The sequence below is a fragment of the Schistosoma haematobium genome, chromosome ZW, assembly GCF_000699445.3.
Source record: "Schistosoma haematobium chromosome ZW, whole genome shotgun sequence".
In the NCBI taxonomy this organism is placed as follows: Eukaryota; Metazoa; Platyhelminthes; class Trematoda; order Strigeidida; family Schistosomatidae; genus Schistosoma; species Schistosoma haematobium.
This window is the reverse complement of record NC_067195.1, coordinates 78,957,753-78,975,302: the sequence shown is the minus strand read 5'-3', so window position 1 is coordinate 78,975,302 and position 17,550 is coordinate 78,957,753. Positions and strand designations below refer to the sequence as shown.

The following is a 17,550-nucleotide window of genomic DNA, read 5'->3' as shown; positions in this document are numbered from 1 at the left end:
CTGGGTTCGATTCCTACTCTCAGGGAATCCTATGCTAGGATAAAATGACCGTCCAGTGCTTTAACACTTCAGTAGTTTTCTACCTTCCATCAGTTTATGATTTCAATTAAATTAAACTATCTCTGCTATCCCGTAATTACAAATAAGAATCGTTTTCACAACTTATAAATTAACTGTTAGATGAACTTACTTCAATTTGCTTTTTCATATTCACATAAGACGCTTCTAATAGCTGACTATCACTTTCCATGTTCACATAACTAACTGTCTGTATTTCTAAGATTGAACTCCTCTGACGTTCAAAATTCTTAAGATTAAATCTGAAGTTTTCCACAGCTTGTTGAAAAGCATGAATTGATGTAGCTTGTATATTCATATCAGAAATCATTTTTTCCAAATTTTGTTTCAAAGTCTTGATTTTACCTTTCAAATTGTCAATTCTTTGCAAAGATGAGGAATCTTTCAATGACTGAGCTTCAGGAAGTAGCTGTTCATCAATCTGTTGATCATGCGTATTTACATTACTAAGTAATTGATTATAACGATCGGTCTCAGTTTGAATGTCCTGTAATAGTTCAGTAGTAGATTGAGAATTGTTTAAATGACTGCGATCTTGATTAATATTGTTTTCAATGTCATTTAACCATTTCTCTTCAGCTTCAATATTACTGAGAAATTTGGATTGACGATTGATCTGAGCTTCGATCTATTTAGATGAAATAAATGATTGTAACGAATACTTGAAATTGAATAATGCTTTAGAAATTTTATTTATAAACCTGAGAAGTGTCAGTAAATGTAGTGCATAAGCACAATAATATGAGGATTAAAACATGACTTGAGTTGACTTCTGTGTTATAAGTCAGTAAGTCAACCAAACTAAACGTGAATATGGTACAGATGTATTTTGAATCAAGTTGTCAAATATATCACATTTACACAGCTAAATGGCACTAATAAGTGTCATTCAATATGTCATCCAACCACTGATTGTAATTATTACACACTCCTGCATCGGAGATTTACATCAAACTATATTTCTCAGATCGATATTCAACTGCTTCTGCGTGACAAACTACGAGTCTCTTCCAATCTACTCTTAAACTAGGTCGTTGTTACGAGTTCAAATGAGTAGTGATAGAATATTTGAAAAGTACATCCCGATCGGCTCAGTCAATAAAGATTCAAAGTATCATTGAAATATTTTTTATCATATCAGTGTCTAAATACAAAAGGATTTGATTTCACATTTTTTATATCAATAACTTAATTATTTACGCCTGTTACTCACAATGGAGCATAGGCCAATAAACAGATTTCTCCAACCCACTCTGTTCTATTCCTTCCTTTCCAGATCTATACAATTATTCCTCATCCAACTCATATCTGTCTCCATTTATCAAAGTTATATGTTCTCTAGTCTTCCTCTTTTCCTTTGGCATTGAGGATTACATGTGAGGGCTTGCCCTGTGACGTAGTTGGATGCTTTCCTCAATGTGTGTCCTATCGACTTCCAGCTACACTTCCTGATTTCTTACTCCTTCCTTCCTTTTTTCCTTCCTTCCTCGAATCTCATTCGTTCTCTCCCACAGTGCATTGTTGCTGAAGGTGCTTGGTCAACCGATTTAAAGTATTTTACATAGACAACTGTTAACAAACACTTGTATCTTTTCGATGATAGTTTGCGTAGTTCTCCAATTTCCCACCTCATACAGTAGAACTGTCTTCACATTTGTATTTAGAATTCTGAATTTAGTGTTGGTTGACAATTGTTTTGAGTTCCAGATTTTGTTGGACTGTAGGAATGCAGCCTTTGCTTTGCCAATCCTCACCTTTACGTCTGCACCTGTTCCTTCTTGTTCATCGATGATGGTTTGCATATATGTTAAGGATTCTTCATCTTCCAGTGTTTCACTATCAAGAGTGATTTTATCGGTGTTCTCCATGTTGTAGTTGAGGATCATGATTTTCACTTTGTGTATGTTGAAGCTTACTGAGTCAAAGACTCAGCCAATTTACAGGAGAGAAAACAACAACAATAATAACAATAGATTATACAACTAATAAATTACCTCTTTTAATTCTTTATCATTTTCATTAGTAATATTATTTAATTCTAATTGAAATTTAGATAATTCTTTACGTGCTAATATAATCATAGATGTATTATCATAATTGTCATTGAAATCAATGAGATGTTGAATTTCATTTTGACATTTTATTAATTGTATATTCCCTTCTTTATTAAGTAATGTAGCAAAATTCATTAAATATTGATGTTTCATTTGTAATTGATTTAATATATTCATTTGATTAAATTCATTATTATTATTATTATTAATTAAATTATTGATTGTTTCATTATGTTCATGATAACATTGATATAACCATTGATAAGATGATTCTAATTGTATTGAAAATGAATTTATATTCTTTAATTGTTCTTCTGCTATATTGTATACTTTCTATTTTTTTGAAAAAGAAAAGATAATAATTTAACATGGATCAGGAAAGGATTTTATAAAGATAGTTGAGATTATGAGTTCATTGAAACTAGATCACTATGAGAAATCCGCTTGAAGTCCCTCTGGGGCTACTGCTGGTTCGAAAACTCGGATAAAGGAGGAGGGTTGAGTATGGGGTTAGTAACTAATCCGCTAAAAAAACGCTAACCTGATCACTATGGAAAACTTGAAAGCATTGGACGGTAGTTTTGTCTTATTGTAAGACTCGTCATCAGTGAGTATCTATGATCTTGTCTTGTGAGATTCGAACCTAAGACCTGTCAGTCTCGTGCACGAACACTTATCCACTAGACCAATGAGCTGGTTGGCATTCAACGGTGTTCATGTCTAACTTCAAATAATCCACGAAATTGAGCGACGCATCAATTATTGTCTTCAGTGAGTTACTATCTCATAATAGATCCTGTTGAACTCCACTGGTTACTGTTTTTCAATAAAACTTCAATAAATACCTTCTGGAGACCGTCCCTAGTGAGTATATGTTGATTAGTATTAGAACAGGTTTTGTCGTGATTGTGGTAATTTCAATAGTTGAAATGCCAGCTCAGTGGTTAAGCGATCGCGTGCGAGATTGGTAGAGCCTGGGTTTGAATCTCGCGGGGGGCGGCATCGTGGATGCGCACTGCTGAAAAGTCACAGTGCTTTCAAGTTTTCCATTGTAGTCTAGCTTAAATTAACTGATGATCTCAACTATCGAAATTTAACATATCTAATAATTATAAAATTTATTTAAAACGTAGAGATTTGAAAAAATGGTTTGAATTATTTTTTTCTGGTTAGCGTGTGTAATGGCTGCCTCAGTAGCAGTAGGTCTCAGTATAAACAAAGCGAACAGCAAGATTATACGATACAACACAACATGCACCAATCCAATCACACTTGACGGAGAAGCTTTAAACCATGTATAAACCTTTACATATCTGGCCAGCATCATTCATGAAAATGGTGGATCTGATGAAGATGTGAATGTGTGGATCGGTAAGGCAAGAACAGCATATGTACAACTGAACAACATCTGGATCTCAAAACAACCATCAACCAACACCAAATTCAGAATTCTAAATACAAATGTGAAGACAGTTCTACTGAATGGGGTGGAAACTTGGAGAACTACGCAAACTATCATCGAGAAGATACAAGTGTTTATTATCAGTTGTCTATGTAAAATACTTTGGATCGGTTGACCAAACACCATCAGCAACAATGTAGTGTGGGAGAGAACGAATGAGATTCGAGGAAGGAAGGAAAGAAGGAAGGAAGGAGTAAGAAATCAGGAAGTGTAGCTGGAAGTCGATAGGACACACATTGAGGAAAGCAGCTGAGTGCATCATAAATCAATCCCTCACATGTAATTCTCAATGTCAAATGAGGAGAGGAAGACTAAAGAACACATAACTTTGATAAATGGAGAGAAATATGAGATGGATGAGGAATAATTGTATAGAATTGGAAAGGAAGGAGTAGGACAGTGTGGGTTGGAGAAATCTGTTTGTTGGCCCATGCTCCATTGGGAATAACAGGCGTAAGTAAGTAAGGTTTTTAAAAAAATCATGTTTGGCAGCATATATCCTGAAGCGAAACGGAAAAGTGGAAGGTCAAAGAGCACACTACGTCAGGAATTGAAAGTAGACATGAAAAGGATGAATAACGATCTGAAAGAACTGGAAAGGACTGCTCAGGACATGGTTGGATGGAGAGTGCTGTTGAGTGACCTATTCTCATCCATGAGGGGTAACAGGCGTATGTAAGTAATAAATTGATATCTTAACAGAATAATGATATGGGTGGACATACTTTTCCTTATTATGTTTAGTTAACTTGTGACATTCTATTATCAGCTAATATATAATTCTGCTAAGCATTTTAAAGATTAACCAATTTTCGACGTTTGCATGGTGAACCATAAAAGCCTTATATTAATCTACAGGTGGTTTGAACTATGGATATTTCATTTGAATTCCTAAAAGTATGAAACCTTTATACAGATAGATAGCTATAGTAAGGTATGATGACGAGATTCATTAATTTATTCCTGTTCCTTTTAAACGTTATAATAATGCCATGTGAAGACTGAGAAAACGATAAGCATAGTAACATTTACTTATTTTAAAGACAGTCGTGTTTTTATGAACTCTTATTTTCAAGGATATAGTTTAATTCAGAATAATAAGAAAATCATGATGGTTTGATTAAATGTACTGTTAACTGATACGATCATGTGCTAATGAGCAGCAGATCTGTGCAGCTGTAAAAAACTTGTTCTCTATCTGTTATGTTCGTCAACTTGAATGCAACTACTGATTCGTCTTACTCGGAACGGAACGAAGAATCAAGGATTCATAGACTCGATAGGCTATACTAATCCGTTGTCGTCGATTCAGCTAACTCGATCCAGAAGTCTTGGTAAGATGCAGAAAGTGTATTCTACAGACAACCAGAAGATACCAAGTCGCTCAAGCACACAATCAAGCGTATTTATACAAAATATATATAATCGATATTGCCATGGAAGTTTTTTAACATTTAATCGATAAGTTCGTCAATCGACTATGTGCGTGGGTGGTAAGAAATGCCCAAGCATACATCTGCATACAAGCTCCACAAAGATAAAATTACAAATTATGAGTTTTGGGGATCTAACGTCCCCAACATTATCCACTTCTTTACAAGTTTGAACTATGCGGTAAATCTGACATGACTTCACGATAGTCATAGAACATAACATCTAGTTTTAGTTTAACCATAATCAGTTGACTTTAGATACATATCGAAATTATATTACTCAGATAAGTCTATCTGATATGACTACATACGCTTTGATTTTAAATAACTGTGATCTGATTTGGAATGCCTTTTAAACAATGATTATATGACTTATTTGACAATTACATATTTATATGCCCAACTTTGAGACACACAGATACCTTAGAATCATCTGTTAAACTTCAAACTGTTTCGATTCATACTTTCCATTTGCCTCTAGTTATCAACCCTGAATGTTTACTGAAACTGTATGCTTAAATGATATTTCCGATGAGCTATCTCCATAGATTTTTTGCTTGTCGGAAAATGATATCATTATTAACGATTTGCAGAACAGCATGGATGATAGGAGTCAAGTCTTCAGAATCAATAACAGGTATCTGATCACTAAAGCCTAACTTCAAGATGCATTTCTTTTGATTCATTTAGAAAACAATGATTATTGTATGAAAAATTGTTGGAAATAAGTTAGTTATTTGCCAGTAAAATTAGACGCAAATCATGACCAATTACAACACAGTGTCACTGAGCCCTAACCAAATCATTCGGCAGTTGGGTTACTGAATATCGAACAAATCATCGATCCTCGTCAAAGTCAAGGACAACCAACACGCATCAGTTAATCGTGTGCCATGGACTGGTGCATGTGGTGGTGGTCTCGCTATCTTCTCTGTATTCATGCTTACTAATACATTTTCATTGTAACGTCTTTTGTGTTATATGGTCTTCAAAGCAGCCATGGTACTTTGATACGCCAAAGGGTTAATTCAAGTTAGATGCTGATCGCGGGGTTTGATTTCGAAGTTAGCTTATTCTTCATATCACTTCCGTCTAACTCGAGTAGACCACCAATCATTCGACACAGATCATCTACGTTGGTGATCTACATTGTCGTGTAAAAATGTCTTAACAAGTATATGTGTGATCAGATTGTTCAAAATGTATTATCAGTATAGGGTTGTGGAGATTATTAAGTTAATGTTCATGTCTAACCTCAACCAAACCACGAGCAGCACACCGGCTCAATGGTCAAGTAGGTTAAGCATTCTTGCGCGAGACTAAATACCCTGGGTTCGAATCCCACGGGGCGGGATTGTGGATGCGCACTGCTGAGGAGTCCCATAATTGGATGAAACGGCCGTCCAATGCTTCCATATTTTCAATGGTGGTCTAATATCAATCAGTTCAAGATCTCAGTCAAAATGTATCGCACAATTATGTTGCATAATTCTGATAAACTTTATCTTCTCATTACCCTATCGAAATTTATCAAAGGAACTAATTGTTTTAAACATATACAACATATGTATAGGATTATTTAAATCTCTTTCAAAATCTATACTACTGATATTGTTTTGAAAGTAGACAAAATCTTCCCCCACCATATAACCTGGTTTTTCTTGACAAAACTCACCGAAAAAAAATAAAAGTAACCAGGGATATTCTAGTGAACTATTCAGTAAATAATCTTTACAATATTGACAGTGAAGATTTATCTTCAACACGAAAGTTACTCATAGATAATCAGTTGTTAGGCTATTTCAATAAACGAGTATTTATGAAAATAGAGAAAAAAAGAAACACAACAAAAATCATCTTACTTTAGTATCAGTTTCTAAATGTTCCATTCTTTTGTACATCATTCCTACTAAATCAGATAGTGGTGATGCAGTTTCAAAAACAGAATCAACATCATCTCGTTCAGGTTTGAGATTATGTTGTTGAGAATATTTTTTGATGCTTTCAAGTAAATTCTATAAAAAGAAAATAAATAGAAAATAAATTACATATATAGATTGCGAATAGTGATGATATTCAGAATAAAAATAAGCTCAACTCAACTCAATCCTTTCTTTATTCACTTATGTCTACAAAGGCTGAAGAAAATTCCGTACCTATGGTCAACAATGAGATATCCTTCAAATCTGTCCACGTAAGATACTCGATGTTAGTTAGTCAGATACCATTAGCAATAGTCTACTGTGGGAGAGAACAAATCAGCTTGCACTTGAAGAGGAAATTAGAAAAAGACATTGGAATTGGATAGGATATAGATTGTGAAAATCACCAAACTGTATCACGAGGCAAGCACTAACATGGAAACAGAAAAGATGAAGGCCAAGGAATATATAGCAGCGAGAATTGGAAGCAGACATCGAAAGAATGAATGGTTACTTGAAGTAACTGGAAAAGATCGACGAGGACAGGGTTGGATGGAGAATGTTGGTAGTTGGTCTATACTCCTCCACTATGTGAGGTAACAGGCGTAAGGAAGTAAGCTTCTAAATAATTAATTCATAACATGTAGGATCAGGGTCCTGCCAGTTTTGTACTTTACACTTCGAAGGTGCAAAGTACATATCATACCTACGGACACTAATCGCCAACTGATTAAGTGCGGATTACATGGCTTGGGTATTATCACACAGTTTCAGTGAAAGCATATGTATTACTCATATTAATAAATCATTTGCTCGACTACTCTATTTCAAGTCGATAAGTAACTATATTCATGGACACATTCTCATATGATAATAACCTATCCGGAACTCTTTTACAAAAATCTTAATATGTTCACCATAACCATAATCAGCAAGAGTCACAATATCAGATTTTACCATTTAGTTATTCTAAGCACAACTGGTCTATTATAAGAATAAAATGTTCATATTGATGAATATTACTGGATAATAATCAATGTCATACATGTTTAATTCTTATATAAGGTACATAAATGTAGTATTCTACTATACTATTGAACAATGAGAATATATATGGTCTTTATCCCTATAAATATAACAAATTGTTGCTTAATCCAAATGGTCTAGACAACTGGTATTGTAAATAAACGTAAGATTGTAATTGAGTTATTTTGCGAATTCATTAGAACTATACATTTTATATTCTATGTAGTTGAGACGTATATAATTAAGACAAAAATTTCGATAATGTAATAAGAAAATGAAGATTATCAGAACTATGTGATGATATATTAGCGTAATACATTTCGAACAATCTGATCATACATAGTACACTTGTTTAAAACGTTGATATATAAAAAGATAAAAGGTCAACTAGACTGGAAATGGGGTAAGAGGAGAAAAGGATAATAATAAGAGACTGATAGGTCCTGGGTTCGAATTCCACGAGCGGGATCGTGGATGCGCACTGCTGAGATGTCCCATACTAGGACGAAATGGCCGTCCAGTGCTTCCAGGTTATCTATTGTGATATTTGGTAAAGGCTAAAATAAGGCATGTATTATTCAATTTGACAATATTATATGATTAAAATGGTGAACGTTTGCATCGGTTACGATATTTATCCTTCATAATTGTGTTATTTGTAAATTATAAAGGTCATTGAATGATTTGGAGTAAAGTGTCCAGTCACAATTAGTAGAATAGTATTATAGGAAAAATGAAAATGCAACAAAATTGTGTGAATAAAATGTATAGCGGGAGAATTTCATCTTGTCAATTGAGATAAGGCCAAGGTAAACATAGAGTATGGATATACCTTTTTTGGATACATAAGTTTGGTTTTCTGGAGTTGATCCAGATGGCTTCGGTTAGGTAGAGTAACCGCAATCTAGCTCCTTGAGGTAAATATTTTGCTTACGACTAGATCACCGAATACCTAGATTGAATATTATAAACCTTTTATCCCCTTCCTTTTTTTTCCTCCTTATTGTTATTATTTTTTGATGACCTCTATCTTAATCTTCACATCCATCATTCGTGATTCGTTTATGGTAATTACCTTGATAACACCCCCTTATTACATATTGTATTCACACAACAATACTGTATGTACACTTACGTTATATATATGACTATTTATTCCTTTAATGTCAAACATGAAATATCTAAACGTTACAAGAATATCCATTTTTGACAAGCATTTGAAACATTTTTCGCATTCTTTTGTAAGCTAAGATGGATAGTGGCTAGCAGTGGAATCCACGACGCGCGTCTCGTCTTATTTGGGACTCATCAGCTGCATTCACCTGCATCTTAGAGTTGATGTTCACTCTGGGGTTCGAACCCAGTACTATTCGTTTCAAACGCCATCGCGTTATCCACTTAGCTACTGAGTCCTAATAGCCACTTGTTTGTCCAATGTGGTGAATTTAAATTTACTTGGTATTGTTTTGCTTGTATCTTTCCATTAAGGTTTAACACTGCAATTAATCAGTCTATTATTGACATATTTGCATACTGTGCGTATTCTTCGATATTGCCTTAATTTACAAGCTTTTATGAGCAAAGATGGATAGTGGCTAGTAGTGGAGGCATACACACAGTATGCACATATGCCAATAACAGACTGATCAATTGCAGTCTTAAACCTTGTTGGGAAGATACAAACAAAACAATACCAAGTGAGTTGTTTGTATTCAATGCAAACTAACAGGTTTACATCTCACCAAATAAGTATTTAGGTCAATTGTACCGCTGAATGAGATTAAGGTCAAATTTTAAATGTACTTTTGTTAGACAGGTTAGTGTAATGTATCATCTAATGTTAGATGATATGTATATATTCTATAGACCATAAATGTAGTACGTGAACGATAGTCACATTATTAGTATTAATCTCAAATTATTATATAGATTTTAATCACTATGGCTTAATGATATGTAATCAGGGTTTGTTCAATTTACCTATTACATTGAGAAATACTTTTATTGAACTGAATTCAGCGACGAAAAGTTGCGTCTCTACGATATCATTTACTTAAGCTTTGCAATTTACAAACCTTAAGAAAGATTTACGAATACATGAGCGATAATCACATTATTATTATTATTATTATTATTATTATTATTATTAATCTGCAATTAAATTTTGGTGGCTTAATCACTATAGTTCGATTTTAATTCATCACTTGACATTTGCCATGGAAACAAGGAATTGAAACTAAAGGATTTTAATCAAATTGTAGGTGGCCCTAAAAAGGGCCTTTTACTCGATCTCTTAAGAGTTCAGATTTTCTTGAACAAAGGGGTTACTATGAATCCATAATAGCGCAGAACATGACACAGTGGACTCTATGGAAGTGTTGTAATGGGTCGTAAGCATAAAATGAATTGAACATTACTTCCCATGGACAAGAAACCCAAGCATTTCCTTTAGCGCTTTCACTAGGCGGCTGCGTAAAATTGCAAATATCACAGTCTGTTGTCATAGGCATGTTCGTCATTGTCTGGTTCAGTGAACTCTTCTGAGTTAATAGAAACAATTTCTTTTTCTTTATTACTTAACGCAGCATCCAAATCGACGTTAAATTCATAGTTGGTAACTGCTGTCTGTTGGATCAACGGCATTGCAACAGCTGTAGAAGTGGAAGCCTCGATCTGAAACTGTGTTGAAGGCATCCTACCGTAAATAACTTGATACACATTGTTATACACTAAACTACACTGTTCTTCAGACATATGCCTTAATAAGGAAAGACAAGATTCTTTGGCGCTTGTATGTCCCACTCTTTCAAATCCAGACTCCGTTAACTTATGCATCCAAGGATTACTGTTGTACCTCAGGGAATTGCACTCGTGATTGTGATGCACATTCCCACGAACAACAGTCCAGTAACCCTCAATAAACTTACAAAAGATAAAGGCCGGACAATGAGTGTTCATGGAAGTCCTTCATGAAAAATATAATAGCACTAATTAAATTACCTCCTTCTTCTAATCCGCTGTGAGGAACCGCTAGATCTTATACGGCCATTTCTCCAACATACAAATCTAATATACGATTTCTGATCTCTGTGGAAATGAGAATCTCTCACCACATAATGGCAGTAAGTAGATCTTTCATAAGTTTTGATGGCGCACTTTAACGCTTCGATTGATTGAAATGCTACGAGATACAATGTATTCAAGAATACGTTCTCCGTTTCTGTGACAACGTGAGAAACCACAGAGCTTGTACTTTGTACGTTACTATCGTCCATAATTTGAAGAAAAATGTGATCGATCGACAAGTACTAACATTTTATATTAATTTTAAGAAATAACTGACCAATTATAACGAATTTCTAAAACTAGCCATTTAATTAGAGCGAATAGAATGAAAAATATTTGGAAAAAATGGGATGAAAAAATATACTACCGTGAGTTTAATGCTATTCAGTCTGAACAATGTTCGTTTTTAATCCAATTTTGTTGCTGTTGTTTCAAAGGTACTTTAAATGTATTCATCAGCCAGTTGTATGACTAGTAAATGGATGAAGATTCAATTCCAAATAGATTTACCATACATCTTAAATAAATCTTTTCAACTAGTATCATAATATACAATGCTTTCATTGATAAATGTCGATAATGCAATGAGAAGACGAAGTTTATCAGAATTATGTGATATATTTGCGCAATACATTTCGAACAATCTGATCACACATTACATGCTTGTTAAGATCATTTATATATGAAAATTATAAGGTCAACTAGTCAGGTTAAGGGAAAGTCATAACAAAGGAAAAATATTAAAGTACACAAAAATGAATGTGATTACCACTCTTGATAATAAATCAGTGTTACCAGGGTAGGTTAAGGGTAAGAACAAATGGTTTTTGAATACATAAAGGGGGTTTTAGTTTCCGCACAGTCAAGGCTTCAATAAGCCTTAGTATACGCCCTTGAAGGCTTTTGTACAAAACTACAAAGGCTGACTTTATATCAACCTTATGACCAGTCTCAACCAAATGTTTCGCAATGGAGTAAGATGTCTATTTATTCTATGATCTTATTTGACCATTGCAATTCATTTGTTTCTGCAGCCATTTGAGTATGTGATCCTCCACCCTTACTTGCAGATCACGATTGCTCCTCCCTATGTTCGTGTTTCCACACATACATGTAAATTGATAGACGCAATGGGATGTGACACAATTGCTTTCGTGCTGTTTTGGCTTTTGGTGAAACACAGACCTTGTCTTTTCGATAATGACAAGTTGTCCGGTTGATGGCTAATTTAAGTCTTCGTTTCAACATGATACTATTTGAGTCGCCTCTAAATTGTAACATAATGTAAACTCGCTTTTTGGGTGCCAGAAGCGTCATAGGTATAGCCATATTGCAACCCTTCCAGCGGTTTATGAACTTTAAAGAATAACCATTATACATTAACGTATCAGTCAAGAGCTTCGTCTCCACTTCAATAGTATCACTAGTACAAATACGATTGATTCTATTGAATAAGCTCTTTTGTTTTTGTGTACTTTAATATTTTTCCTTTGTTATGACTTTCCCTTAACCTGTCTAGTTGACCTTTTAATTTTCATATATAAATGTTTTTAACAAGTATGTAATGTGTGATCAGATTGTTCGAAATGTATTGCGCAAATATATCACATAATTCTGATAAACTTCGTCTTCTTATTGCATTATCGCAATATAGAATTCTTAGCACACAATTTTCCAACAAACGTCTCTTACTCTTCTATACACAACCACATTCTTAATGATTCATTATATATCTTACTAAGTGTTTTAAAAACACTTTCCGCAATGCAATAAGTTCTTTTCTTAGAAACCGAGGAAAAAATAGTGTGGTGCTGTAAAGGTTGAATGGTACGATTCTAGAGTTTATAATTCATAAAAGTTAGTGTTCAACACTCCTTTAAAGCATTTAGACTCTCCATATAAGAAGTTAGACATAAGTCCATCTTCAAAATTTGTAAAATATTAGATCAAAAGAGATTAGAGGTAAAACGTACGTCAAGGTAAATGACGTTATAAGTAATAATTATTATTATGTTAATAATAATAAGCAGAAATGGATCGTGGCTACCCGTGTCACCCAGAAGGCGCGTTCTACCCCATATAAAAACTCGTTAGATGAATCTACCTGCCTCCAACAGTTAATGTTCACTCTGTGACTCGAAACCAGTACTGTAAACTTTGAACGCCATCGAGTTATCCACTTAGCTACTGAGGCCTGATAACCACCAGCATGTGTAGTACGGTGAAATTTTAATTCATTCTATACTATTTGTTTGTATCTTCTGATTGATGCTTAGTACTATAATTGATCAGTCTCTTATTGGCATATGCGCGTCCTGTGTGGATTTCCTCTATATTACTTTAAATCACAAGTACTTTAAGCAGAGATAGATGGTAGCTAGCAGCCCAGAGACTGATCAATTACTGTTTTCAACATCAATGGGACATTTCAATACAAAATGAATTAATATTAATAATTATGATAATACTAGTTGAAATCATGAGTCAATTGAAGCTAGACCACTATGGAAAACTTGGAAGCACTAAACGGCCGTTTCGTCCTAGTATGGGACTCCTCACCAGTGCGCATCCACAATCCCGTCTAGCCGGATTCGAACCCAGGACCTTTAAGTTTGTCATTTCTTTTTCTCATATCTATCAATTGGACTATTATCTGATCCATAAACTATTTTCTTCCTTAACTCTTGATTAGTACGTAACCTCATTTAATATTTAGTCTCGAATCAATTTTATGATGCCATCCAATGCTTCCAGACTTTCCATAGTGATCTAGTTTCAATTGACTCATGATTTGAACTAGTGAAATTTCTAGAATCTTCACAAAACCCCTTCTGATAATTATGATAATAATTTTTAAGAATATATTACTAACAGATTATAATTTCATCTACATACTTTACATTCATCTACCCATTGTTGATGAGACTTTAATTGTTCTGATATACTATCTACTGTATCACATGATTGTGTCGGTGGTCCAGTTGATAAAGTAGTTAAACGTCTTTCTTGATTGATTAACCATTGATCGGTTTGTTTTGTTTTTTCTTCAATTTCATATAAATTTGTTAATGATTTATTTAATTGAATATCTAATTGTTGCATTTCATTATCAATTTCTGTACAATGTTCATTTATATCACTTTTCTGAATGAATGAATAATATAAAAATACAGATTTTTGAGCATATTAAAAGTAAAGATATAAACTTTTATATACATCAATGTGTATCTAATATATTTGTTTGCTTATGTGGGTCACGTTACATAGGCCACATAAAGAGATCACTGTCCAAACGCATCACAAGGAGTTGTTCTTTCACCCCTTTTTTTCGGTATGATCTGACATCTTCTACAGGAAACACTTTTATGAAATATGCGGATGATCTCACTGTATGTATGCCTATCTCTATCTCTTTACATTCTATAGAAGTGAATGAGTTTTTGTCTCGTATTGATAGTTGGTCTGTTGTTAATGGTCTTATACTTAATCCGTCTAAATGTCAAACTGTTAACTTTAGCATGAGACATGAACGGCATCTAAACTCTACTTGAGGATCCCATGATGCTTGGGCCATTGGAGGCTCTTTGATAAACACAGTGTCGAAGGTCAATTATCTTAGTGTTACCTTTTCCTCTGATCTCTCCTGGTCTTCTCACGTTTTATTGTTATCGAAGAAGGTTTTCCGTCTGACTTACTACATAAAGAGATTGCATGCTCTTGGGATTACTCATCATTTACTTTTACAGTTTGTCAATTGTTGCATATTACCTATTATTCTTTACTGTTCTCCATTACTCTTTCCCGGGCTTTTGAGAAAAGACTTTGCTGTATTACAGAGAGTGCTGAAGGCAGTTATCAAGGTGTGTGGTGAATCTTTCGAGGTCATAATTAATATGGTTGTGGATAGACATTTAAAGTCTTATAAACTCATGATAGGTGTTATCTTATCAAATACTAACCATCCCCTTCACCCATATCTTTCTCCTTGTATATCCTCTGGTAGAACGAGATGTCAATACACTAAAATCTATGCACTCAAGCAAAAGTATAAAAGTTCTGTAATACATTACCTAGCAAATATACTCTGTGACGAACAGGTTGTAAAAGTTAACCTAGTAAATAACCTGTATTCTTAAATGTGTCTCTAATCTTTGTTTTCACCTTTTTCTTTTTTGTTGTTTTTGTAAGAGAAACTTGTTGAAATACCTTGTGCTGAGAATTCTATATTGTACCAAAAATATAGTACTGAGTAATAATAATAATAATAATAATAATTTTAGAACACTATCCCGTTTGGCTTTTAAAAGGAGAATGTAAAACAATTACTAGTTCTACACAGGAGCATTTAATCAATTGTGAACATATCACTCCAAAAGATTCTTCTTTAAAAGAAATCTACAGAGTCAAAGGAACTGGATTGAATGGGCATCGAATCAATGTTTTATGCACTGCTGAAGCAATGACAATCCATGAACTCAATCCTGAACTTTGCGTTCAGAAAAGATTCGTCCAACTTCTCATTGTTTTTTGGCCTAATTCCCTGAATGGGTATGTTTCGGGGTTTTTTCTGCATATTTTTCTGCACTTTTATTTGATTATTATTGAATTTCTTTAGTTTTTTATACTAGTATTTTACATAGTTCCACTCTAATCAGTTATTATTACTACCCTATACAAGTTTTCTTGATTATTATTCAGTTTCCGAAGGGTTTATGTGGAGATTTTAGTAATTTTAATAGTTGAGATCATGAGTCAATTGAAGCTAGACCACCATGGATAACCTGGAAGCACTGGACGGCCGTTTCGTCCTATTGTGGGACTCTTCAGTTGTGCGCATCCATGATCCCGCCTCGCAGGATCTGAACTTTTGTGTTTGTCATTTTCCTTCATATCTGTTAATTGGACTATTATCTGACCCATAAAATATTTTCTTCCTTAACCCTTGATTAGTACGTAATCTCATTTGCTATTTAGTTTTGAATCCATTTTTGTGATGCAATCTTTTCTATGCTCCTATATACATGTATTTTCCATATAACTGTATATACGAATGTATAGCTTAAGTAAATGAATTTCATACACATAATTCCCTTTATTATCTTAAAGAGAGCAAGAACAAAAATTGATGCAGAATAATAAATGGATTCATTTTATTTCGTTAGGTTCTCATCAGCAGCTTACAACCTAAAATATTTGAAAATCGGAGTTATTACAGATATTGACATACTTATACATAAGAGGGTGATTATGGATGAATAAATGTATTATGATGTAGCGAAGATTCTGATAGAGTTAATGAAGTCGTAAAATTTTTGTTTCGAACAAATAAAAGTTCCAGAACATTGAATTAGTGACTAGAAGTCATGGAATTAAAAACACATTAGATGATTATGTAATGAAGTAACTGAAAATAGATTAATGGTAATAAAGAGAGATATGAATTGAAATCAGTCAGTTATGAATGATGTAATTTTAAAATTCAGGAAGAGTTGGGATAGTGAATGACGTAATAAATAAATGGAAGGGGGGGTAATGTTACCAGGTCAAAGAAAGATTTATTACTGTCTCTTTTTGTATACATAGATCTGGTTTTAGACTTTCATTGGTATATAGGGTTTGTCGAAATTATTGCATTTTCATATTTCCTATCAGAAGCTGATCTGAATTAGACAACTATTTAAAACCAAGTATCACAGAACAAGTATTTCGTCCTAGTATTGAGCCGGAGATTGGACCCAGGACCTACAGATCTAGCGATGAGCTTTTAACCTTTATACCACTGACTCTCAACAATCAGTGTAAGTGTTTGACTCCAACAGATTGATGGAATTACGCTAACATATTTCATTGTCTAGAGTGAACGATTTATCAATAGAACTCCTGGAGTTACATCTCAGTATTAGTGCTGGACTCAACTCACGGTACGGTTATTCTTTTGCTACACAGTCCATAGATCACCAAAATATAATTTGTATCATTGGTTAGTATCAGATGTAGATCCGTTGAAAACCGGGTAAAGTTTAACTGCTATTTTTCATTTGATCTAATAATAGTGGATATTTACTACAATACACAAAACTGAATCTAGTACTTTAAGGTTTCATGTCTCAAAAAACGTTGTTTTTTTAAAAAAAGGAAAAAAGTATCAAGGTTAAAATACTAGTAACCCTACATATCAGTTATTTTTTATAAACTGATATTCCACTTCTAGCCACTATCCATCTTTGCTTAGAAAGCTTGTGACTTAAGTCTATATCGAGGCAATCCGCACAGCATGCACATATGCCAACATGAGACTGATCAATTTCAGTCCTAAATAACAATGGGCAGATTCAAGAAAAACAACACCGAGTGAATGTAATAGATAGTTTTCAATTTCACCTATGTATCTTTAATTTCTTACTCAATCTAAGTAGTAAATAAGGACTTGACACACATGACATTGACCACCACCCAGTGATCAATCAATTGTGATTACATCTCAGTCCTACAGGAGCTCAGTGGTAACG

General features: G+C 33.9%; 1 protein-coding gene across 1 annotated transcript in view; it reads right to left on the bottom strand.

The window, feature by feature from the left end:
* The window catches only part of MS3_00010501 (uncharacterized protein), a gene marked incomplete at both ends in the record, with an annotated part of 137,077 nt that overhangs the window by 50,775 nt on the left and 68,752 nt on the right, over positions 1-17,550 (bottom strand). The window contains 4 exons of the mRNA XM_051218877.1: positions 191-706; positions 2,073-2,465; positions 6,890-7,042; positions 13,937-14,185. Coding sequence (XP_051072574.1) covers positions 191-706; positions 2,073-2,465; positions 6,890-7,042; positions 13,937-14,185 — 1,311 coding nt within the window. The remainder of the gene's footprint in view (positions 1-190; positions 707-2,072; positions 2,466-6,889; positions 7,043-13,936; positions 14,186-17,550) is intronic.